Source organism: Coregonus clupeaformis, chromosome 16 (genome assembly GCF_020615455.1).
Source record: "Coregonus clupeaformis isolate EN_2021a chromosome 16, ASM2061545v1, whole genome shotgun sequence".
Taxonomy (NCBI): Eukaryota; Metazoa; Chordata; class Actinopteri; order Salmoniformes; family Salmonidae; genus Coregonus; species Coregonus clupeaformis.
In genome coordinates, this window is record NC_059207.1 from 29513929 (window position 1) to 29538745 (window position 24817).

General features: G+C 51.3%; 1 protein-coding gene across 1 annotated transcript; it reads left to right on the forward strand.

Annotated features, from left to right (window-relative positions):
• Positions 1-1605: 1605 nt before the first annotated feature.
• On the forward strand, positions 1606-17572 carry LOC123492705 (doublesex- and mab-3-related transcription factor 1-like). Its single transcript, XM_045225482.1, has 3 exons — positions 1606-1693; positions 1871-1957; positions 17544-17572. The coding sequence occupies exons 1-3, from the start codon at positions 1606-1608 to the stop codon at positions 17570-17572; spliced, it is 204 nt and encodes a 67-aa protein (XP_045081417.1).
• The last annotated feature ends 7245 nt before the right edge of the window (positions 17573-24817 follow it).

Here is a 24817-nt window from a genome sequence, read left to right on the forward strand (position 1 = left end):
CTCAATCAATCAATCAATCAATTTTTATTTTATATAGCCCTTCTTGCATCAGCTAATATCTCGAAGTACTGTACAGAAACCCAGCCTAAAACCCCAAACAGCTAGTAATGCAGGTGTAGAAGCACGGTGGCTAGGAAAAACTCCCTAGAAAGGCCAAAACCTAGGAAGAAACCTAGAGAGGAACCAGGCTATGAGGGGTGGCCAGTCCTCTTCTGGCTGTGCCGGGTGGAGATTATAACAGAACCATGCCAAGAATGTTCAAAAATGTTCATAAGTGACAAGCATGGTCAAATAATAATCAGGAATAAATCTCAGTTGGCTTTTCATAGTTCGATCATTAAGAGTTGAAAACAGCAGGTCTGGGACAGGTAGGGGTTCCATAACCGCAGGCAGAACAGTTGAAACTGAAATAGCAGCAAGGCCAGGCGGACTGGGGACAGCAAGGAGTCACCACGGCCGGTAGTCCCGACGTATGGTCCTAGGGCTCAGGTCTCTCAGTTGGCTTTTCATAGCCGATCATTAAAGAGTTGAAAACAGCAGGTCTGGGACAGGTAGGGGTTCGTAGCCGCAGGCAGAACAGTTGAAACTGGAATAGCAGCAGGGCCAGGCGGACTGGGGACAGCAAGGTGTCATCATGCCCGGTAGTCCTGACGTATGGTCCTAGGGCTCAGGTTCTCAGAGAGAAAGAGAACGAGAGAATTAGAGAGAGCATACTTAAATTCACACAGGACACTGGATAAGACAGGAGAAGTACTCCAGGTATAACCAACTAACCCCAGCCCCCGACATAAACTACTGCAGCATAAATACTGGAGGCTGAGACAGGAGCGGTCCGAGACACTGTGGCCCCATCCGAAGAAACCCACGGACAGGGCCAAACAGGAAGGATATAACCCCACCCACTCCGCCAAAGCACAGCCCCCGCACCACTAGAGGGATATCCCCTCTTACGGACTACAGAGCCACAGGCAGCTGTTGTGATGCCCACCGACTCCTCCCTCTTACGGACTACAGAGCCACAGGCAGCTGTGTGATGCCCACCGACTCCTCCCTCCCAGATGAGCTCAACACATTCTGTACCTGATATGAGACCACCCACACTGAGCCATCCAGGTGGGCTCTCGATGCTCCGGACGACCAGGTGCTTCTGCTCTCCGAGGCTGACATGAGGAAAACTCTCAAGAGAGTGAATACTCACAAAGCCTCTGGCCCAGATTGAATCCCTGACCGCGTCCTCAGAGCGGACTCCGACCAGATGGCAGGCTTCTTCTCGGACATCTTCAACATGGCGCTGTCTCATGCTGTAGCCCCACACACTTCAAGAAAACCACCACTGTTCCAGTGCCCAAGAACTATAACAGAGTGTAGAACACCTTCATGATTCCTATATTGTATATGATAACAGAGTGTAGAACACCTTCAAGGACAGTCACATCACATGCATGATGCATTGTCTACCGTCACATCAATTTCTTACTTCCTTTTAGCTGAGAGAGGACTTGTGAGCTCTGTTTAATGCTCTGTTTAAAAATCATATTGAGATTGAGAAAGTCTAATTTCTTCTCCCCCCACCTGTCTGTGTGTGCGTGTTATCGTCTGAAGCAGATGCCGAACGGCGAGAGTCGCTTATCCAGCCACAACGTGTCTCCCCAGTACCGGATGCACTCCTACTACTCTGCTGCCTCCTACCTGAGCCAGGGCCTGGGGATGGGGACCACGGGGTTAGGCCAGGGTTAGGCCAGGGATTAGGCCAGGGATTAGGCCAGGGATTAGGCCAGGGGTTGGAGCCAGGGATTAGGCCAGGGATTAGGCCAGGGATTAGGCCAGGGATTAGGCCAGGGATTAGGCCAGGGATTAGGCCAGGGATTAGGCCAGGGGTTGGGGACCACGGCAGCCTGTGTTCCCCCCATCTTCTCTCTGGAGGACAACAACACCTGCAATGAGACCAAGCAAGCCTGTGAGTAACACACACAGATATGTGTGCATGCATACACAGAGATACACATGCAACAACACTTGTAGACACACATACGCTAACACGTACAGTACCAGTCAAATATTTATAACACCTACTCATTCAAGGGTTTTTCTTTATTTTGTACTATTTTCTACATTGTAGAATAATAGTGAAGACATCAAAACTATGAAATAACACATATGGAATCATGTAGTAACCAAAAAAGTGTTAAACAAATCAAAATATATTTTATATTTGAGATTCTTCAAAGTAGCCACCCTTTGTCTTGATGACAGCTTTGCACACTCTTGGCATTCTCTCAACCAGCTTCACCTGGAATGCTTTTCCAACAGTCTTGAAGGAATTCCCACATATGCTGCACACTTGTTGGCTGCTTTTCCTTCACTCTGCGGTCCAACTCATCCCAAACCATCTCAATTTGGTTGAGGTCGGGGGATTGTGGAGGCCAGGTCATCTGATGCAGCACTCCATCACTCTCCTTCTTGGTCAAATAGCCCTTACACAGCCTAGAGGTGTGTTGGGTAATTGTCCTGTTGAAAAACAAATTATAGTCCCACTAAGTGCAAACCAGATGGGATTTTGTATCACTGCAGAATGCTTTGGTAGCCATGCTGGTTAAGTGTGTCTTGAATTCTAAATAAATCACAGACAGTGTCACCAGCAAAGCACCCCCACACCATCACACCTCCTCCTCCATGCTTCACGGTTGGAACCACACATGCGGAGATCATCCGTTCACCTACGCTGCGTCTCACAAAGACACGGAGGTTGGAACAAAAAACCTCAAATTTGGACTCAAATAAAATAAAATAAAATGTTATTTGCCACATGTAGACATTACAGTGAAATGCTTACTTACAAGCCCTTAACCAACAATGCAAAGTAAAACAAATAAAAAAGTGTTAAGCAAAAAAATCAAAGCAAATAACTAAAGAGCAGCAGTAAAATAAAATAACAGTAGGGAGGCTATATACAGGGGGTACCGGTGCAGAGTCAATGTGCGGGGGCACCGGCTAGTCGAGGTAATTGAGGTCATATGTACATGTGGGTAGAGTTAAAGTGACTATGCATAAATAATAAACAAAGTAGCAGCAGAGTAAAATAGGGGGATGGGGTGGGGGAGGCAGTGCAAATTGTCCGGGTAGCCATGATTAGTTGTTCAGGAGTCTTATGGCTTGGGGGTAGAAGCTGTTGAGAAGCCTTTCGGACCTAGACTTGGCGCTCCGGTACCTCTTGCCGTGCGGTAGCAGAGAGAACAGTCTATGACTAGGGTAGCTGGAGTCTTTGACAATTTTGAGGGCCTTCCTCTGACACCGCCTGGTATAGAGGTCCTGGATGGCAGGAAGCTTGGCCCCAGTGATGTACTGGGCCATACGCACTACCCTCTGTAGTGCCTTGCGGTCGGAGGCCGAGCAGTTGCCATACCAGGCGGTGATGCAACCAGTCAGGATGCTCTCAATGGTGCAGCTGTATAACTTTTTGAGGATCTGAGGACCCATGCCAAATCTTTTCAGTCTCCTGAGGGGGAATAGGCTTTGTTGTGCCCTCTTCACGACTGTCTTGGTGTGTTTGGACCATGATAGATCGTTGGTGATGTGGACACCAAGGAACTTGAAGCTCTCAACCTGTTCCATTACAGCCCGTCGATGAGAATGGGGGCGTGCTCAGTCCTCTTTTTTTCCCTGTAGTCCATAATCATCTCCTTTGTCTCGATCACGTTGAGGGAGAGGTTGCTATCCTGGCACCACACGGCCAGGTCTCTGACCTCCTCCCTATAGGCTGTCTCATCGTTGTCGGTGATCAGGCCTACCACTGTTGTGTTGTCGGCAAACTTAATGATGGTGTTGGAGTCGTGCCTGGCCATAAATATAATATAAATATACATGCAGTCATGGGTGAACAGGGAGTACAGGAGGGGACTGAGCACGCACCCCTGAGGGGCCCCCGTGTTGAGGATCAGCGTGGCAGATGTGTTGTTACCTACCCTTACCACCTGGGGGCGGCCCGTCAGGAAATCCAGGATCCAGTTGCAGAGGGAGGTGTTTAGTCCCAGGATCCTTAGCTTAGTGATGAACTTTGAGGGCACTATGGTGTTGAACGCTGAGCTGTAGTCAATGAATAGCATTCTCATGTAGGTGTTCCTCTTGTCCAGGTGGGAAAGGGCAGTGTGGAGTGCAATAGAGATTGCATCATCTGTGGATCTGTTGGGGCGGTATGCAAATTGGAGTGGGTCTAGGGTTTCTGGGATAATGGTGTTGATGTGAGCCATGACCAGCTTTTCAAAGCACTTCATGGCTACAGACGTGAGTGCTACGGGTCGGTAGTCATTTAGGCAGGTTACCTTAGTGTTCTTCTGCACAGGGACTATTGTGGTCTGTTTGAAACATGTTGGTATTACAGACTCAGTCAGGGAGAGGTTGAATGTTGAAAATGTCAGTGAAGACACTTGGCAGTTTGTCAGCACATGCTTGGAGTACACGTCCTGGTAATCCGTCTGGCCCTGCAGCCTTGTGAATGTTGACCTGTTTAAAGGTCTTACTCACATCGGCTACGGAGAGTGTGATCACATAGTCATCCGGAACAGCTGGTGCTCTCATGCATGCTTCAGTGTTGCTTGCCTTGAAGCGAGCATAGAAGTGATTTAGCTCTCGTCTGGTAGGCTTGTGTCAGAGCCAGTGTAGAACGATTCAATCTTAGTCCTGTATTGACTCTTTGCCTGTTTGATGGTTCATCGGAGGGCATAGCGGGATTTCTTATAAGCGTCCGAGTTAGTGTCCCGCTCCTTGAAAGCGGCAGCTCTACCCTTTAGCTCAGTGCGGATGTTGCCTGTAATACATGGCTTCTGGTTGGGGTATGTACGTACGGTCACTGTGGGGACGACATCATCGATGCACTTATTGATGAAGCCAGTGACTGATGTGGTGTATTCCTCAATGCCATCGGAAGAATCCCGTAACATATTCCAGTCTGTGCTAGCAAAACAGTCCTGTAGCTTAGCATTTGCGTCATCTGACCACTTTTTTATTAACCCAGTCACTGGTGCTTCCTACTTTAGTTTTTGCATGTAAGCAGGAATCAGGAGGATAGAGTTATGGTCAGATTTGCCAAATGGAGGGCGAGGGAGAGCTTTGTATGCGTCTCTGTGTGTGGAGTAAAGGTAGTCTAACGATTTTTTCCCTCTGGTTGCACAATTAACATGCTGGTAGAAATTAGGTAGAACGGATTTAAGTTTCCCTGCATTAAAGTCCCCGGCCACTAGGAGCGCTGCTTCTGGATGATTGTTTTCCTGTTTACTTATGGCCTTATACAGCTCATTGAGTGCAGTCTTAGTGCCAGAATTGGTTTGTGGTAGTATATAGACAGCTATGAAAAATATAGATGAAAACTCTCTTGGTAGATATTGTGGTCTACAGCTTACCATGAGATACTCTACCTCAGGTGAGCAAAACCTTGAGACTTCCTTAGTATTAGATTTTTTTGCACCAGCTGTTGTTTACAAATATACATAGACCGCCACCCTTTGTCTTACCAGAGGCTGCTGTTCTATCCTGCCGATGTAGCGTATATCCCGCCAGCTGTATGTTATCCATGTCGTCGTTCAGCCACGACTCGGTGAAACATAATATATTACAGTTTTTAATGTCCTGTTGGTAGGATAACCGTAATCTTAGGTCATCAATTTATTTTCAAATGATTGAAGATTGGCTAATAGGATTGATGGGAGAGGCAGTTTACTCGCTCGCCGTCGGATCCTTACAAGGCACCCCGACCTACGTCCACGATATCTCCGTCTCTTCCTCATGCGAATGACGGGGATTTGGACCTTGTCGGTGTCAGAGCGGGCGTAGGTGTGGTGTAGGAATCAGATGCAGGACACAGATGCTAGTCCAAAAATACTTTAGTAAAGTCCACAGAATGAACGGCTACAAACAGAGCCGGAGGCATGAGAAAAATAACGCACTCAGCGTATAAATGCAAAACACGCACAACAAGTGAGGACTCTCTATCTAAAACAGAATAGAGCACAAACTGACTGGAAGCACCTGCTGACAAGGAACAACTACACACAACCACAAGACAGAAACAACGAGAACTTAAAGGACACATAATCAAGACAAAATGAGAAACAGGTGTACCAAAACAGACCAAACCAAACAAACACAGAAACAACGAATGGTGGCAGCTAGTACTCCGGGGACGACGACCGCGAAGCCTGCCCGAACAAGGAGGAGGAGCAGCCTCGGCAGAAACCGTGACAGTCGGGTGTCTGTAGGATATCCTCAGCGTCCGACTCGTTGAAGATAAAATCTTCGTCCAATACGAGGTGAGTAATCGCTGTCCTGATATTCAGAAGCTCTTTTTGGTTATAAGAGACGATGGCAGAAACATTATGTACAGAATAAATTACAAAAACGCCAAAAAACACACCTAATAGTACAATTGGTTAGAGGGCTGTAAAACGACAGCCATCCTCTCCGGCGCCATTCAGACCAAAGGACAGATTTCCACCGGTCTAATGTCCATTGCTCGTGTTTCTTGGCCCAAGCAGGTCTCCTTCTTCTTATTGGTGTCCTTTAGTAGTGGTTTATATGCAGCAATTCGACCATGAAGGCCTGATTCACACAGACCCCTCTGAACAGTTGATGTTGAGATGTGTCTGTTACATTTATTTTGGCTGTAATCTGAGGCTGGTAACTCTAATGAACTTATCCTCTGCAGCAGAGGTAACTCTGGGTCTTCTTTTCCTGTGGCGGTCCTCATGAGAGCCAGTTTCATCATAGCGCTTGCTGGTTTTTTGCGACTGCACTTGAAGAAACTTTCAAAGTTCTTGAAATATTCCGTATTGACTGACCTTCACGTCTTAAAGTAATGATGGACTGTTGTTTCTCTTTGCTTATTTGAGCTGTTCTTTCCATAATATGGACTTGGTCTTTTACCAAATAGGGCTATCTTTTATATACCCCCCCCCTACCTTGTCACAGCACAACTGATTGACTCAAACACATTAAGAAGGAAACAAATTCCACAAATTAACTTTTAAGAAGGCACACCTGTTAATTGAAATTCATTCCAGGTGACTATCTCATGAAGCTGATTGAGAGAATGCCAAGAGTGTGCAAAGCTGTCATCAAGACAAAGGGTGGCTACTTTGAAGAATTTCAAATATAAAACATATTTTGATTACTACATGATTCCATATGTGTTATTTCATAGTTTTGATGTCTTCACTATTATTCTACAATGTAGAAAATAGTAAAAATAAAGAAAAATGTTTAAATGAGTAGGTGTTATAAAACTTTTGATTGGTACTGTATACACACACACACACACACACACACAGACACACATTTACACACTTACATTCCCTCTGATTCTCTGGCCCATCCTGAATCCGGACTTTATCCAGAGAGGGGGTTGGGTTCATCCGGGGAGGTCCCAATGGCTCCGTAAAAGTGATACAAATAAAGTAAAAAAGTCCTACGTTTTATTATGGCCATTTGTACTGTTAGTCCTACTCAGCAGTATCCTAATAGCTGTACTGTTAGTCCTACTCAGCAGTATCCTAATAGCTGTACTGTTAGTCCTACTCAGCAGTATCCTAATAGCTGTACTGTTAGTCCTACTCAGCAGTATCCTAATAGCTGTACTGTTAGTCCTACTCAGCAGTATCCTAATAGCTGTACTGTTAGTCCTACTCAGCAGTATCCTAATAGCTGTACTGTTAGTCCTACTCAGCAGTATCCTAATAGCTGTACTGTTAGTCCTACTCAGCAGTATCCTAATAGCTGTACTGTTAGTCCTACTCAGCAGTATCCTAATAGCTGTACTGTTAGTCCTACTCAGCAGTATCCTAATAGCTGTACTGTTAGTCCTACTCAGCAGTATCCTAATAGCTGTACTGTTAGTCCTACTCAGCAGTATCCTAATAGCTGTGTTCAAACACTTCCAGACCTGTCTACATGCAGATATAGCCATGCAGATATAGCCAGATATAGCCAGATATAGCCAGATATAGTCAGATATAGCCAGATATAGCCATGCAGATATAGCCAGATATAGCCAGATATAGTCAGATATCATGACCTGGTCAAGATAAAGCAAAGTAGTGCAATAAAAAACAACACAGAGTTACATATATATAGCCAGATATAGCCATGCAGATATAGCCAGATATAGTCAGATATAGCCAGATATAGCCAGATATAGCCAGATATAGTCAGATATAGCCAGATATAGTCAGATATAGCCAGATATAGCCAGATATAGCCAGATATAGTCAGATATAGCCAGATATAGCCAGATATAGCCAGATATAGCCATGCAGATATAGCCAGATATAGCCAGATATAGCCAGATATAGCCATGCAGATATAGCCAGATATAGCCATGCAGATATATCCAGATATAGTCATGCAGATATAGCCAGATATAGTCAGATATAGCCAGATATAGCCAGATATAGCCAGATATAGCCAGATATAGTCATGCAGATATAGCCAGATATAGTCAGATATAGCCAGATATAGTCAGATATAGCCAGATATAGCCAGATATAGTCATGCAGATATAGCCAGATATAGTCATGCAGATATAGCCAGATATAGTCAGATATAGCCAGATATAGCCATGCAGATATAGCCAGATATAGTCATGCAGATATAGCCAGATATAGTCAGATATAGCCAGATATAGCCATGCAGATATAGCCAGATATAGCCAGATATAGTCAGATATAGCCAGATATAGTCAGATATAGCCATGCAGATATAGCCAGATATAGTCATGCAGATATAGCCAGATATAGTCATGCAGATATAGCCAGATATAGTCAGATATAGCCAGATATAGCCATGCAGATATAGCCAGATATAGCCAGATATAGTCAGATATAGCCAGATATAGCCAGATATAGCCATGCAGATATAGCCAGATATAGCCATGCAGATATAGCCAGATATAGTCATGCAGATATAGCCAGATATAGCCAGATATAGCCAGATATAGTCAGATATAGCCAGATATAGCCAGATATAGCCATGCAGATATAGTCATGCAGATATAGCCAGATATAGCCAGATATAGCCAGATATAGTCAGATATAGTCATGCAGATATAGCCAGATATAGCCAGATATAGTCAGATATAGCCAGATATAGCCAGATATAGTCATGCAGATATAGCCAGATATAGCCAGATATAGCCAGATATAGTCAGATATAGCCAGATATAGCCAGATATAGTCAGATATAGCCAGATATAGCCAGATATAGTCAGATATAGCCAGATATAGTCAGATATAGCCAGATATAGCCAGATATAGCCAGATATAGTCAGATATAGTCAGATATAGCCAGATATAGTCAGATATAGCCAGATATAGCCAGATATAGCCATGCAGATATAGCCAGATATAGCCAGAAATAGCCAGATACAGACATCCAGATATAGTCAGATATAGCCAGATATAGCCAGATATAGCCAGATATAGTCAGATATAGTCATGCAGATATAGCCAGATATAGCCAGATATAGCCAGATATAGTCAGATATAGTCATGCAGATATAGCCAGATATAGCCAGATATAGCCAGATATAACCAGATATAGCCAGATATAGTCAGATATAGCCAGATATAGCCAGATATAGTCAGATATAGCCAGATATAGCCAGATATAGTCAGATATAGCCAGATATAGCCAGATATAGCCAGATATAGCCAGATATAGCCATGCAGATATAGCCAGATATAGCCAGATATAGCCAGATATAGCCAGATATTGCCAGATATAGCCAGATATAGTGGACTTCTTGGTTCTTGTTAATACCTCTGTTAGATATACTATTATTTGTTTTATTACAGAGTTAAATAGTTACCAATTAATTAAATAATGAGTTACTAATTAATCAAATAGTTAGTTACCAATTAGTCTAATAGACATTCACTCCTAGTAAAAGCCCTGTATGACAAATGTTTACCTGACAGGCAGTAACATGGCAATAGTCAGTCAGTCAGACAGCCAATCAGACAGCCAGTCAGTCAGACAGCCAATCAGACAGCCAGACAGTCAGTCAGTCAGACAGCCAGAGAACCAGCCAGTCAAACAGTCAGACAGCCAATCAGACACCCAGACAGTCAGACAGCCAGACAGTCAGCCAGTCAGTCAGTCAGTCGGACAGCCAGAGAACCAGCCAATCAGACAGCCAGACAGCCAGTTAATCAGCCAGACAGCCAGTTAGACAGCCAGCCAGAGAGACAGTCTGACAGCCAATCAGTCAACCAGCCAGCCAGCCAGACAGCCAGTCAGAGAGCCAGTCTGACAGCCAATCAGTCAACCAGCCAGCCAGCCAGACAGCCAGTCAGAGAGCCAGACATCCAGCCAGTCAGTCAGCCAGCCAGCCAGCCAGACAGCCAGACAGCCAGTCAGAGAGCCAGACATCCAGCCAGTCAGTCAGCCAGCCAGCCAGCCAGCCAGACAGCCAGTCAGAGAGCCAGTCAGAGAGCCAGACATCCAGCCAGACAGCCAGACAGAGAGCCAGTCTGACAGCCAATCAGTCAACCAGCCAGCCAGCCAGACAGCCAGTCAGAGAGCCAGACATCCAGCCAGTCAGTCAGCCAGTCAGCCAGTCAGAGAGCCAGACATCCGGCCAGTCAGCCAGCCAGCCAGCCAGACAGCCAGTCAGAGAGCCAGACATCCAGCCAGTCAGTCAGCCAGTCAGACAGTCAGAGAGCCAGACATCCGGCCAGTCAGCCAGCCAGCCAGCCAGACAGCCAGTCAGAGAGCCAGACATCCAGCCAGTCAGCCAGCCAGTCAGCCAGTCAGACAGCCAGTCAGACAGCCAGTCAGTCAGCCAGCCAGCCAGCCAGACAGCCAGACAGCCAGACAGTCAGTCAGACAGTCAACCTCATTGAGGAGATGTCTAAGGGCACCTGGTGGGCGATAGATTACAATAATGTTAAGCTTGAGTGGACAGCATGGAATTCAAATGAGGAGATGGAGAGGGAGAAAAGAGAAAACCTCCATTTAGGAGAAATGAGAAGCCCTGTGCCACCACCACGATGACCAGATGCTCTCGGACTATGAGAGAAAACGTAGTCAGATGAAGACAGAGCAGCTGGAGTAGCAGTGTTCTCTGGGGTGATCCATATCTCTGTCAGGCTCAGTTCCAAGCGCTGCCAGAGACCAGGACAGCTCCGCTATATTCATTAGAGTTGTCCTCTGTGTGTTGGACATGGATATGGTAGTTCTTAGTTGTGTTGTATTTCCAGCATATTTGGAAGTGGTAATAATCACCAGACCTTCCAGTTGTTTCGGAGCTGGTCTGTTTACTGAAAGGAGGGAAAGTTTGGCACATTGACCTTGTACAGTCCTGCACAGTCAGTCAGCCTGGTTATCTAAACAGGGTTAGAGAACTGGTTATCAGAGTAGTGTCCCCCTCCTCTTCCTCTCTCCCTCTTCCTCTTGCCTCTTCCTTCTCTTCTCCTCCTCCTCCTCCTCCTCCCTCCTCCTCCTCCTCCTCCTCTCTCCTCCCCTCCTCCTCCTCCTCCTCCTCCCTCTCTCCTCCTCCTCCTCCCCTCCCCTCCTCCTCTCTCCTCTCCTCCTCCTCCTCCTCCTCCTCCTCCTCCTCCTCCTCCTCCTCCTCCTCTCTCCTCTGTGGCACCACACCAACAGGTCACTATGTCTGTCACTACCAGTGATACCGGCGGCACAACTAGTGCCAGATCCTTGCCTCCCTTCTGCCGGTTCCCAGGCGGGCACTGTGCCGTTGGCGGTGTTCTGTGCCGTACCTAACCCCAGAACACCATGAACATAATGCCTCCACCGGGCCGGCACTCCTCTGACCCTGGCCTTGACATTCCACCTAGCTGGCCAAGGGACTGTCACTGGGAGAGAGAGACTGGGTCTGTATTAGAATGAAGATGCTAGTCTTGTTACGTGAGAATTATTTTCAGTTGAAGAAAGACACCTCTGTGTTCCAGACAGTCTTTTTACAATGTCATGTTGTTGTAATTTGATATCAAAATATACACTATATATACAACAGAATGTGGACAACCCTTCAAATTTGTGGATTTGTCCATTTCAGCCACACCTGTTGCTGACAGGTGAATAGAATTGAGCACACAGCCATGCAATCTCCATAGACAAACATTGGCAGTAGAATGGCCTTATTGAAGAGTTCAGTGACTTTCAACGTGGCACCGCCATAGGATGCCAAATATCCAACAAGTCAGTTCGTCAGATTTCTGCCCTGCTAGAGCTGCCCCGGTCAACTGTAAGTGCTGTTATTGTGAAGTGGAAACGTCTAGGAGCAACAACGGCTCAGTCGCGAAGTGGAAGGCCACACAAGCTCACAGAACGGGGCTGCCGAGTGCTGAAGCTCATAGCGCGCAAAACATTGTCTGTCCTCGGTTGCAACACTCACTACCGAGTTCCAAACTGCCTCTGGAAGCAACGTCAGCACAAGAACTGTTCGTTGGGAGCTTCATGAAACGGGGTTCCATGGCCGAGCAGCCGCACACAAGCCTAAGGTCACCATGCGCAATGCCAAGCGTTGCCTGGAGTGGTGTAAAGCTCGCCGCCATTGGACTCTGGAGCAGTGGAAACGCGTTCTCTGGAGTGATGAATCACGCTTCACCATCTGGCAGTCCGACGGACAAATCTGGGTTTGCCAGGATGCCAGGAGAACGCTACCTGCCCCAATGCATAGTGCCAACTGTAAAGTTTGGTGGAGGAGGAATAATGGTCTGGGGCTGTTTTTCACGGTTCGGGCTAGGCCCCATAGTTCCAGTGAAGGGAAATCTTAATGCTACAGCATACACTGACATTCTAGACGATTCTGTGCTTCCAACTTTGTGGCAACTGTTTGGTGAAAGCCCGTTCCTGTTTCAGCATGACAATGCCCCCGTGCACAAAGTGAGGTCCATACAGAAATGGTTTGTCAAGTTCGGTGTGGAAGAACTTGACTGGCCTGCACAGAGCCCTGACCTCAACCCCATTGAACACCTTTGGGATGAATTGGAACGCCAACTGCGTGCCAGGCCTAATCGCCCAACATCAGTGCCCATCCTCACTAATGCTCTTGTGGCTGAATGGAAGCAAGTCCCCGCAGCAATGTTCCAACATCTAGTGGAAAGCCTTCCCAGAAGAGTGGAGGCTGTTATAGCAGCAAAGGGGGGACCAACTCCATATTAATGCCCATGATTTTGGAATGAGATGTTCAACGAGCAGGTGTCCACATACTGCTGGTCATGTAGCAGGTGTCCACATACTGCTGGTCATATAGCAGGTGTCCACATACTGCTGGTCATATAGCAGGTGTCCACATACTGCTGGTCATGTAGCAGGTGTCCACATACTGCTGGTCATGTAGCAGGTGTCCACATACTGCTGGTCATATAGCAGGTGTCCACATACTGCTGGTCATATAGCAGGTGTCCACATACTGCTGGTCATGTAGCAGGTGTCCACATACTGCTGGTCATGTAGCAGGTGTCCACATACTGCTGGTCATGTAGCAGGTGTCCACATACTGCTGGTCATGTAGCAGGTGTCCACATGGTGCCAGTGATGACGGGGAGGGGGGACATGGTGCCAGTACTGAGGGGAGGGGGACATGGTGCCAGTACTGAGGGGGGACATGGTGCCAGTACTGTTGGGTGGGGGACATGGTGCCAGTACTGAGGGGAGGGGGACATGGTGCCAGTGCTGAGGGGAGGGGGACATGGTCCCAGTGATGAGGGGAAAGGGGGACATGGTGCCAGTGATGAGGGGGGACATGGTGCCAGTGCTGAGGGGGGAGGGGGGACATGGTGCCAGTGATGAGGGGAAAGGGGGACATGGTGCCAGTACTGAGGGGAAAGGGGGACATGGTGCCAGTGCATAGGGAAAGGGGGACATGGTGCCAGTGATGAGGGGGGGGACATGGTGCCAGTGATGAGGGGGAGGGGGACATGGTGCCAGTGATGAGGGGAAAGGGGGGACATGGTGCCAGTACTGAGGGGAGGGGGGACATGGTGCCAGTACTGAGGGGACATGGTGCCAGTACTGTTGGGTGGGGGACATGGTGCCAGTACTGAGGGGGGAGGGGGACATGGTGCCAGTGCTGAGGGGAGGGGGACATGGTCCCAGTGATGAGGGGAAAGGGGGACATGGTGCCAGTGATGAGGGGGGACATGGTGCCAGTGCTGAGGGGGAGGGGGGACATGGTGCCAGTGATGAGGGGAAAGGGGGACATGGTGCCAGTACTGAGGGGAAAGGGGGACATGGTGCCAGTGCATAAGGGGAGGGGGGACATGGTGCCAGTACTGAGGGGGAGGGGGGACATGGTGCCAGTGCTGAGGGGGAGGGGGGACATGGTGCCAGTGATGAGGGGAAAGGGGGGACATGGTGCCAGTGATGAGGGGGGACATGGTGCCAGTGCTGAGGGGGAGGGGGGACATGGTGCCAGTGATGAGGGGAAAGGGGGACATGGTGCCAGTACTGAGGGGAAAGGGGGACATGGTGCCAGTGCATAGGGGGAGGGGGGACATGGTGCCAGTACTGAGGGGGAGGGGGGACATGGTGCCAGTGCTGAGGGGGAGGGGGGACATGGTGCCAGTGATGAGGGGAAAGGGGGACATGGTGCCAGTGTGAGGGGGGACATGGTGCCAGTACTGAGGGGGAGGGGGGACATGGTGCCAGTGTTGAGGGGGGACATGGTGCCAGTGCATAGGGGAAAGGGGGACATGGTGCCAGTGCTGAGGGGGAGGGGCGACATGGTGTCAGTGATGATGGGGAGGGGGGACATGGTGCCAGTACTGAGGGGAGGGGGACATGGTGCCAGTCATGAGGGGGGACATGGTGCCAGTACTGTTGGGTGGGGGGACATGGTGCCAGTACTGAGGGGGAGGGGGGACATGGTGCCAGTGATGAGGGGGAGGGGGGACATGGTGCCAGTACTGAGGGGAGGGGGGACATGGTGCCAGTACTGAGGGGGAGGGGGGACATGGTGCCAGTTATGAGGGGAAAGGGGGACATGGTGCCAGTGATGAGGGGAGGGGGGGGGACATGGTGCCAGTGAAGAGGGGGATGGGGGACATGGTGCCAGTGATGAGGGGGGACATGGTGCCAGTACTGTGGGGAGGGGGGACATGGTGCCAGTGCTGAGGGGGGACATGGTGCCAGTGCTGAGGGGAGGGGGGACATGGTGCCAGTACTGTGGGGAGGGGGGACATGGTGCCAGTGATGAGGGGGAGGGGGGACATGGTGCCAGTACTGAGGGGAGGGGGGACATGGTGCCAGTGATGAGGGGGGACATGGTGCCAGTACTGTTGGGTGGGGGGGACATGGTGCCAGTGCTGAGGGGGAGGGGGGACATGGTGCCAGTGCTGAGGGGGCGACATGGTGCCAGTGATGAGGGAGGGGACATGGTGCCAGTACTGAGGGGAGGGGGGACATGGTGCCAGTACTGAGGGGGAGGGGGACATGGTGCCAGTTATGAGGGGAAAGGGGGACATGGTGCCAGTGCTGAGGGGGAGGGGGACATGGTGCCAGTGAAGAGGGGGATGGGGGACATGGTGCCAGTGATGAGGGGGGACATGGTGCCAGTACTGTTGGGTGGGGGGACATGGTGCCAGTGCTGAGGGGGGAGGGGGGACATGGTGCCAGTACTGTGGGGAGGGGGGGACATGGTGCCAGTAATGAGGGGGAGGGGGGACATGGTGCCAGTTCTGAGGGGGGACATGGTGCCAGTGATGAGGGGGAGGGGGGACATGGTGCCAGTACTGAGGGGGGAGGGGGACATGGTGCCAGTACTGTGGGAGGGGGGGGACATGGTGCCAGTGATGAGGGGGAGGGGGGACATGGTGCCAGTACTGAGGGGGAGGGGGGACATGGTGCCAGTGATGAGGGGGGACATGGTGCCAGTGCTGAGGGGGAGGGGGGACATGGTGCCAGTACTGTGGGGAGGGGGGACATGGTGCCAGTACTGAGGGGAGGGGGGACATGGTGCCAGTACTGAGGGGGAGGGGGACATGGTGCCAGTTATGAGGGGAAAGGGGGACATGGTGCCAGTGCTGAGGGGGAGGGGGGGACATGGTGCCAGTGAAGAGGGGGATGGGGGACATGGTGCCAGTGATGAGGGGGACATGGTGCCAGTACTGTTGGGTGGGGGGGACATGGTGCCAGTGCTGAGGGGGAGGGGGACATGGTGCCAGTACTGTGGGGAGGGGGGGACATGGTGCCAGTGATGAGGGGGAGGGGGGACATGGTGCCAGTTCTGAGGGGGACATGGTGCCAGTGATGAGGGGGAGGGGGGACATGGTGCCAGTACTGAGGGGGAGGGGGGACATGGTGCCAGTGATGAGGGGGGACATGGTGCCAGTGCTGAGGGGGAGGGGGGACATGGTGCCAGTACTGTGGGGAGGGGGGACATGGTGCCAGTGATGAGGGGGAGGGGGGACATGGTGCCAGTACTGAGGGGGAGGGGGGACATGGTGCCAGTGATGAGGGGGGACATGGTGCCAGTGCTGAGGGGGAGGGGGGACATGGTGCCAGTACTGTGGGGAGGGGGGACATGGTGCCAGTGATGAGGGGGAGGGGGGACATGGCAACCATCTTTGTTTGTGGGGGAACCTGTCTCTGCTGCTGGTGCTAGCTAGGTCTAGCTTAGCTCAAAGCCAGCAGAAAAAGTAAAACATCTGTGTGGAGTCCGTGCTCCCGTTTGGTGGTTGACTGTAGGTGTATTAACTCATTAACTCCTCTTGTTTTTTCCTAGCTGCCTTGTTATTCATCCACCATTGCGAGCAAAACATTTTAGCAGCCGCCCTCTTGCCACTTGACAGCAGAGAGAAAATGTTTACGTTTTAGAGTTAATTTTGTGTAATACTACAGATTTTGCCATTGGACGTAGAGAAAATGTTGCAGTTTTAAAGGAAGTTTGCTGTAATTCTACACATTATGCCATAGGATGGAGAGAAATTTAATATTATACAGTAACTAGCTAGTCTTTAAAATATAGCTACCTATTATATAGCCACTTACAGTGAGGGGGAAAAGGATTTGATCCCCTGCTGATTTTGTACGTTTGCCCACTGACAAAGACATGATCAGTCTATAATTTTAATGGTAGGTTTATTTGAACAGTGAGAGACAGAATAATAACAAAAAAATCCAGAAACACGCATTTACATTTTTTTATAAATTCATTTGCATTTTGATGAGGGAAATAAGTATTTGACCCCTCTGCAAAACATGACTTAGTACTTGGTGGCAAAACCCTTGTTGGCAATCACAGAGGTCAGACGTTTCTTGTAGTTGGCCACCAGGTTTGCACACATCTCAGGAGGGATTTTGTCCCACTCCTCTTTGCAGATCTTCTCCAAGTCATTAAGGTTTCGAGGCTGACGTTTGGCAACTCGAACCTTCAGCTCCCTCCACAGATTTCTCCCTGGGTGGTGGTGGAGACGGCCATGACGGTCTGTCCTGTCTGTCTGTCTGTCTGTCTGTCTGTCTGTCTGTCTGTCTGTCTGTCTGCCTGTCTGTCTGTCTGTCTAACCCACCTGTCTCTCTGTGTCTCCCTGCAGCCTTCTCCCCGGTCAGCGGAGTGTGGTAAGGCCATGACGGTCTGTCCTGTCTGTCCATCAGCTCTGAGGGGGAAGACTGAGTGTGACCAGGGACAGGGTTTTACTGTCGACTCCATCATAGAGGGAAACAACAAATAACCAGAGCGAGGAAGAGGAAGAGGAAGAGGAGGAGGAAGAGGAGGAGGGAAACAACAAATAACCAGAGCGAGGAAGAGGAAGAGGAAGAGGAGGAGGAAGAGGAGGAGGGAAACAACAAATAACCAGAGCGAGAAGAGGAAGAGGAAGAGGAGGAGGAAGAGGAGGAGGGAAACAACAAATAACCAGAGCGAGGAAGAGGAAGAGCAGGAGGAAGAGGAGGAGGGAAACAATCTAAAATCACACCCTCTTTTGAAATATAATATAATTGTTGAAATAAAGGTTTTGTTTCTGTAAACCTTCTTCCAATGTTGTCATTATGAAGATATCGGAAGTGTCGTTATCTTTCCAGTTATATGAGAGGCTCTATAGAAATGGTTCTGGTGAGGCCATGGGGAAGGTGAACAGACAGGTAGTTATGTTGCCTCCCTAGCTCTATGCCAGTCTATACCAGTCTATGCCAGTCTATACCAGTCTATACCAGTCTATACCAGTCTATACCAGTCTATACCAGTCTATGCCAGTCTATACCAGTCTATACCAGTCTATACCAGTCTATACCAGTCTATACCAGTCTATACCAGTCTATAGCAGTCAATACCAGTCTATACCAGTCTATAGCAGTCAATACCAGTCAATACCAGTCTATACCAGTCAATACCAGTCAATACCAGTCTATACCAGCCTATACCAGCCTATACCAGTCTATACCAGTCTATACCAGTCAATACCAGTCAATAGCAGTCAATACCAGTCTATACCAGTCTATACCAGCCTATACCAGTCTATACCAGTCTATACCAGTCAATAGCAGTCAATAGCAGTCAATACCAGTCAATACCAGTCAATAGCAGTCAATACCAGTCTATACCAGTCTATACCAGCCTATACCAGTCTATACCAGTCAATAGCAGTCAATACCAGTCAATACCAGTCAATAGCAGTCAATACCAGTCTATACCAGTCTATACCAGCCTATACCAGTCTATACCAGCCTATACCAGTCTATACCAGTCTATACCAGTCTATACCAGCCTATACCAGTCTATACCAGTCTATACCAGTCTATATCGGTATATACCAGTCTATATCGGTATATACCAGTCTATACCAGTCTATACCAGTCAATACCAGTCAATATCAGTCTATACCGGTATATACCAGTCAATATCAGTCTATATCGGTATATACCAGTCTATAGCAGCCTATATCAGTCTATAGCAGTCAGTCTCTACCAGTCAGTATTTACCTGTCTATACCAGTCTATATGGGTTATATCAGTCTATAACAGAGTATACTAGTTTTTATCAGTCTTTACCAGTCTATATCTGTCTACCAGTCTACCAGTCTTGTATTGATACTGTTCTGAGTTCTATCTCAGCACTATGAAGTGTCCTCCATGTTTCTGTCCCCCATCCAAACACATCATTTAACCTGCTGGTTGATATACACAGATGATTTGCAAATGATATTTAATAAACAGTATTTCAGAATATTCATTCCCAGAACAGCAAGACCCTTTAACAGAATATTCACTTTTGTTATTTTTGCTTTAAAAATAGCATCTAAGCTTCCATACATGTCCTGTTTTGTTGACTTTCATAGTGCACAGCAGCTTAATGGTTGTATTCATTAGGTAGATTGTGTTGTTTAAAATCTCTGAAAATATATCAGCAATAAGCCTAAGATTGTTGAGTTTAATACCAATGCACTGTGTTTCTGTTTGTGTGTTTTATGGCCGTTGATTTTGAATGACACATTACAAAACTGTTTATTCTTAGTTATGTTTTAATAAAACAGCAACAAATGTCATTTGGAACCTTGGAGTTTATGTAGCTACACGTTCTAAAGAAATAAAACGGTTATTGATGACAGAGTTGAAATGTGATTGTGTGTAGGGGACCAAGATATAAAACAGAAAAATTAAATGACTTGTAATTTCTTTAGCCGCTATGAAAACATTCATTTGATTCTGGCCCCCGTCTGTCGTTATCAATAACAACAACATCTTGTCTTTTATTAAATACACGTACTCTTAATTTCATCCACCAGTGGTTTTTACAGAGAATAATGTGGCGTTACCTATATGGCTTTGACATTATAAATCACCTCTCCCGGCCCGATCTTACGGCGCTATCGATTGATCCTTCCTGATATATCACTGAAATTTACTGTCATTTCTGTTTTCAATTAAAGACACAGTCAGATAATGACTTAATTGGATTTTACAGGAGATTGAGTTTTATTGTCGGCTGCTTTACAACAGTTACCTCTCCCTCTACCCCTCTACCCCTTCACCCTTCTCCCTCCACCCCTGTCCCTCCTGCCTCCATCCCTCCACCCCTGTCCCTCCTGCCTCCATCCCTCCACCCCTGTCCCTCCTGCCTCCGGGCCTCTACCCCTGTCCCCCTGTGTCTCCCTCCATCCCTCTACCCCTGTCCCCCTGTGTCTCCCTCCATCCCTCTACCCCTGTCCCCCCTGCCTCTCCCTCCATCTCTACCCCTGTCCCCCTGCCTCTCCTCCATCCCTCTACCCCTGTCCCCCCTGCCTCTCCCTCCATCTCTACCCCTGTCCCCCTGCCTCTCCCTCCATCTCTACCCCTGTCCCCCTGCCTCTCCCTCCATCCCTCTACCCTGTCCCCCTGCCTCTCCCTCCATCTCTGACCCTGTCCCCCTGCGTCTCCCTCCATCTCTACCCTGTCCCCCCTGCCTCTCCCTCCATCTCTACCCCTGTCCCCCTGCCTCTCCCTCCATCCCTCTACCCTGTCCCCCTGCCTCTCCTCCATCTCTACCCTGTCCCCCTGCCTCTCCCTCCATCCCTCTACCCCTGTCCCCCATCTCTACCCCTGTCCCCCTGCCTCTCCCTCCATCTCTACCCCTGTCCCCTGCCTCCTCCATCCCTCTACCCTGTCCCCATCTCTACCCCTGTCCCCCTGCCTCTCCCTCCATCCCTCTACCACTGTCCCCCTGCCTCCTCCTCCATCTCTACCCCTGTCCCCTGCCTCTCCCTCCATCTCTACCCCTGTCCCCCTGCCTCTCCCTCCATCTCTACCCCTGTCCCCCTGCCTCTCCTCCATCCCTCTACCCCTGTCCCCCTGCCTCTCCCTCCGGCCCTCTCCCTGTCCATGCCTCTCATCCGTCCCTCTGCCTCTCTCCCTCTCCACTGTCCCTCTGCCTCTCCCCCCATCCATCTCCCCCTGTCCCCTGCCTCTCCTCCATCTCTACCCCTGTCCCCCTGCCTCTCCCTCCATCCCTCTAACCCTGTCCCCGCCTCTCCTCCATCTCTACCCCCTGTCCCCTGCCTCTCCCTCCATCCCTCTACCCCCGTCCCCGTGCCTCTCCCTCCATCCCTCTACCCCTGTCCCCCTGCCTCTCCCTCCATCCCTCTACCCCTGTCCCCCTGCCTCTCCCTCCATCTCTACCCCTGTCCCCTGCGTCTCCCTCCATCTCTACCCTGTCCCCCCTGCCTCTCCCTCCATCTCTACCCCTGTCCCCCCTGCCTCTCCCTCCATCCCTCTACCCTGTCCCCCTGCCTCTCCCTCCATCCCTCACCCCTGTTCCCCCTGCGTCTCCCTCCATCTCTACCCCTGCCCCCTGCGTCTCCCTCCATCTCTACCCCTGTCCCCCTGCCTCTCCCTCCATCCCTCTACCCCTGTCCCCCCTGCCTCTCCCTCCATCTCTACCCCTGTCCCCCTGCCTCTCCCTCCATCCCTCTACCCCTGTCCCCCTGTGTCTCCCTCCATCCCTCTACCCCTGTCCCCCTGCCTCTCCTCCATCTCTATCCCTGTCCCCCTGCCTCTCCCTCCATCTCTACCCCTGTCCCCCCTGCCTCTCCCTCCATCTCTACCCCTGTCCCCCCTGCCTCTCCTCCATCTCTACCCCTGTCCCCTGCCTCTCCCTCCATCTCTACCCCTGTTCCCCCTGCCTCTCCCTCCATCCCTCTACCCCTGTTCCCCCTGCGTCTCCCTCCATCCCTCTACCCCTGTCCCCCTGCCTCTCCCTCCATCTCTACCCCTGTTCCCCCGCGTCTCCCGCCATCTCTACCCCTGTCCCCCTGCCTCTCCCTCCATCTCTACCCCTGTTCCCCTATCGTCTCCCGCCATCTCTACCCTGTCCCCCTGCCTATCCCTCCATCTCTACCCCTGTCCCCCCTGCCTCTCCCTCCATCCCTCTACCCTGTCCCCCTGCCTCTCCCCTCATCCCTCTACCCCTGTCCCCCTGCGTCTCCCTCCATCTCTACCCCTGTCCCCCTGCCTCTCCTCCATCTCTACCCCTGTCCCCCTGTCCCCCCTGCCTCTCCCTCCATCTCTACCCTGTCCCCCTGCCTCTCCCTCCATCCCTCTACCCTGTCCCCCTGCGTCTCCCTCCATCTCTAGCCCCTGTCCCCCTGCCTCTCCCTCCATCTCTACCCCTGTCCCCCTGCCTCTCCTCCATCTCTACCCCTGTCCCCCTGCGTCTCCTCCATCTCTACCCCTGTCCCCCTGCCTCTCCCTCCATCTCTCTACCCCTGTCCCCCCTGCCTCTCCCTCCATCTCTACCCCTGTCCCCCTGCCTCTCCCTGTATCTCTACCCCTGTCCCCCCTGCCTCTCCCTCCATCTCTACCCTGTCCCCCTGCCTCTCCCTCCATCTCTACCCCTGTCCCCCTGCCTCTCCCTCCATCTCTACCCCTGTCCCCCCTGCCTCTCCCTCCATCCCTCTACCCCTGTCCCCCTGCCTCTCCCTCCATCTCTACCCCTGTCCCCCTGCCTCTCCCTCCATCCCTCTACCCCTGTCCCCCTGCCTCTCCCTCCATCTCTACCCCCTGTCCCCCCTGCCTCTCCTCCATCTCTACCCCTGTCCCCCTGCCTCTCCCTCCATCTCTACCCCTGTCCCCCCTGCCTCTCCCTCCATCCCTCTACCCCTGTCCTCTGCCTCTCCCTCCATCCCTCTACCCCTGTCCCCCTGCCTCTCCTCCATCCCTCTACCCCTGTCCCCCCTGCCTCCCTCCATCCCTCTACCCCTGTCCCCCTGCCTCTCCCTCCATCTCTACCCCTGTCCCCCTGCCTCTCCCTCCATCTCTACCCCTGTCCCCCTGCGTCTCCCTCCATCTCTACCCCTGTCCCCCTGCCTCTCCCTCCATCCCTCTACCCCCTGTCCCCCTGCCTCTCCCTCCATCTCTACCCTGTCCCCCTGCCTCTCCCTCCATCTCTACCCTGTCCCCCTGCCTCTCCCTCCATCCCTCTACCCCCTGTCCCCTGCCTCTCCTCCATCTCTACCCCTGTCCCCCTGCCTCTCCTCCATCTCTACCCCTGTCCCCCTGCCTCTCCCTCCATCCCTCTACCCCTGTCCCCTGCCTCTCCCTCCATCTCTACCCTGTCCCCCTGCCTCTCCTCCATCTCTACCCCTGTCCCCCTGCCTCTCCCTCCATCTCTACCCCTGTCCCCCTGCCTCTCCCTCCACCCTCTACCCCTGTCCCCCTGCCTCTCCCTCCATCTCTACCCCTGTCCCCTGCCCCTCCATCCCTCTACCTGTCCCCCCTGCCCTCCCTCCATCTCTACCCCCTGTCCCCCTGCTCTCCCTCCATCCCTCTACCCCTGTCCCCCTGCTCTCCCTCCATCTCTACCCCTGTCCCCCTGCCTCTCCCTCCATCCCTCTACCCCTGTCCCCCTGCCTCTCCTCCATCCCTCTACCCCTGTCCCCCTGCCTCTCCCTCCATCTCTACCCCTGTCCCCCTTGCCTCTCCCTCCATTCTACCCCTGTCCCCCTGCCTCTCCCTCCATCATTCTACCCCTCTCCCCCTGCGTCTCCCTCCTCCCTCCATCCCTCTACCCCTGTCCCTCCTACCTCCGGGCCTCCAAGGGCAAATGTAGTGTCCCAGGGTTTCAGCGGAGCCAAATGAACCGGCGTCAGGTTCAGTGCATCTGGTTCTAATGTGGATGGGTGTGATTACTGTGTGATTACAGTGGTGTTACTGAACCATGACTGAGAGTGGGACGGCATGGGGGGGAGAGAGGACTGCTGTCTGTCTGGGGGGAGAGAGGACTGCTGTCTGTCTGGGGGGAGAGAGGACTGCTGTCTGTCTGGGGGGAGAGAGGACTGCTGTCTGTCTGGGGGAGAGAGGACTGCTGTCTGTCTGGGGGAGAGAGGACTGCTGTCTGTCTGGGGGAGAGAGGACTGCTGTCTGTCTGGGGGAGAGAGGACTGCTGTCTGTCTGGGGGAGAGAGGGACTGCTGTCTGTCTGGGGAGAGAGGACTGCTGTCTGGGGGAGAGAGGACTGCTGTCTGGCGGGAGAGAGGACTGCTGTCTGTCTGGGGGGAGAGAGGACTGCTGTCTGTCTGGGGGGAGAGAGGACTGCTGTCTGTCTGGGGGAGAGAGGACTGCTGTCTGTCTGGGGGGAGAGAGGACTGCTGTCTGTCTGGGGGGAGAGAGGACTGCTGTCTGTTGGGGGAGAGGGACTGCTGTCTGTCTGGGGGGAGAGAGGACTACTGTCTGTCTGGGGGAGAGAGGACTGCTGTCTCTCTGGGGGAGAGAGGACTGCTGTCTGTCTGGGGGAGAGAGGACTGCTGTCTGTCTGGGGGAGAGAGGACTGCTGTCTGTCTGGGGGAGAGAGGACTGCTGTCTGTCTGGGTGGAGAGAGGACTGCTGTCTGTCTGGGGGAGAGAGGACTGCTGTCTGGGGGAGAGAGGACTGCTGTCTGGGGGGAGAGAGGACTGCTGTCTGTCTGGGGGGAGAGAGGACTGCTGTCTGTCTGGGGGAGAGAGGACTGCTGTCTGTCTGGGGGGAGAGAGGACTGCTGTCTGTCTGGGGGAGAGAGGACTGCTGTCTGTCTGGGGGAGAGAGGACTACTGTCTGTCTGGGGGGGAGAGAGGACTGCTGTCTGTCTGGGGAGAGAGGACTGCTGTCTGTCTGGGGGGAGAGAGGACTGCTGTCTGTCTGGGGGGAGAGAGGACTGCTGTCTGTCTGGGGGGAGAGAGGGCTGCTGTGCTGAGCACTGAATATTATATGATATTATTATTATTACACCTCAGGCTAATTGAAATGTCATTACTTTAATAGAGAACATCTTGGTCTCCTCTTCAATATAGTCCCTGTTTTAATCCTGTTGTTGATGTTTACTGAGTCAATTCTGATGTTGGCATTTTGCAAATTACAAATAGTAT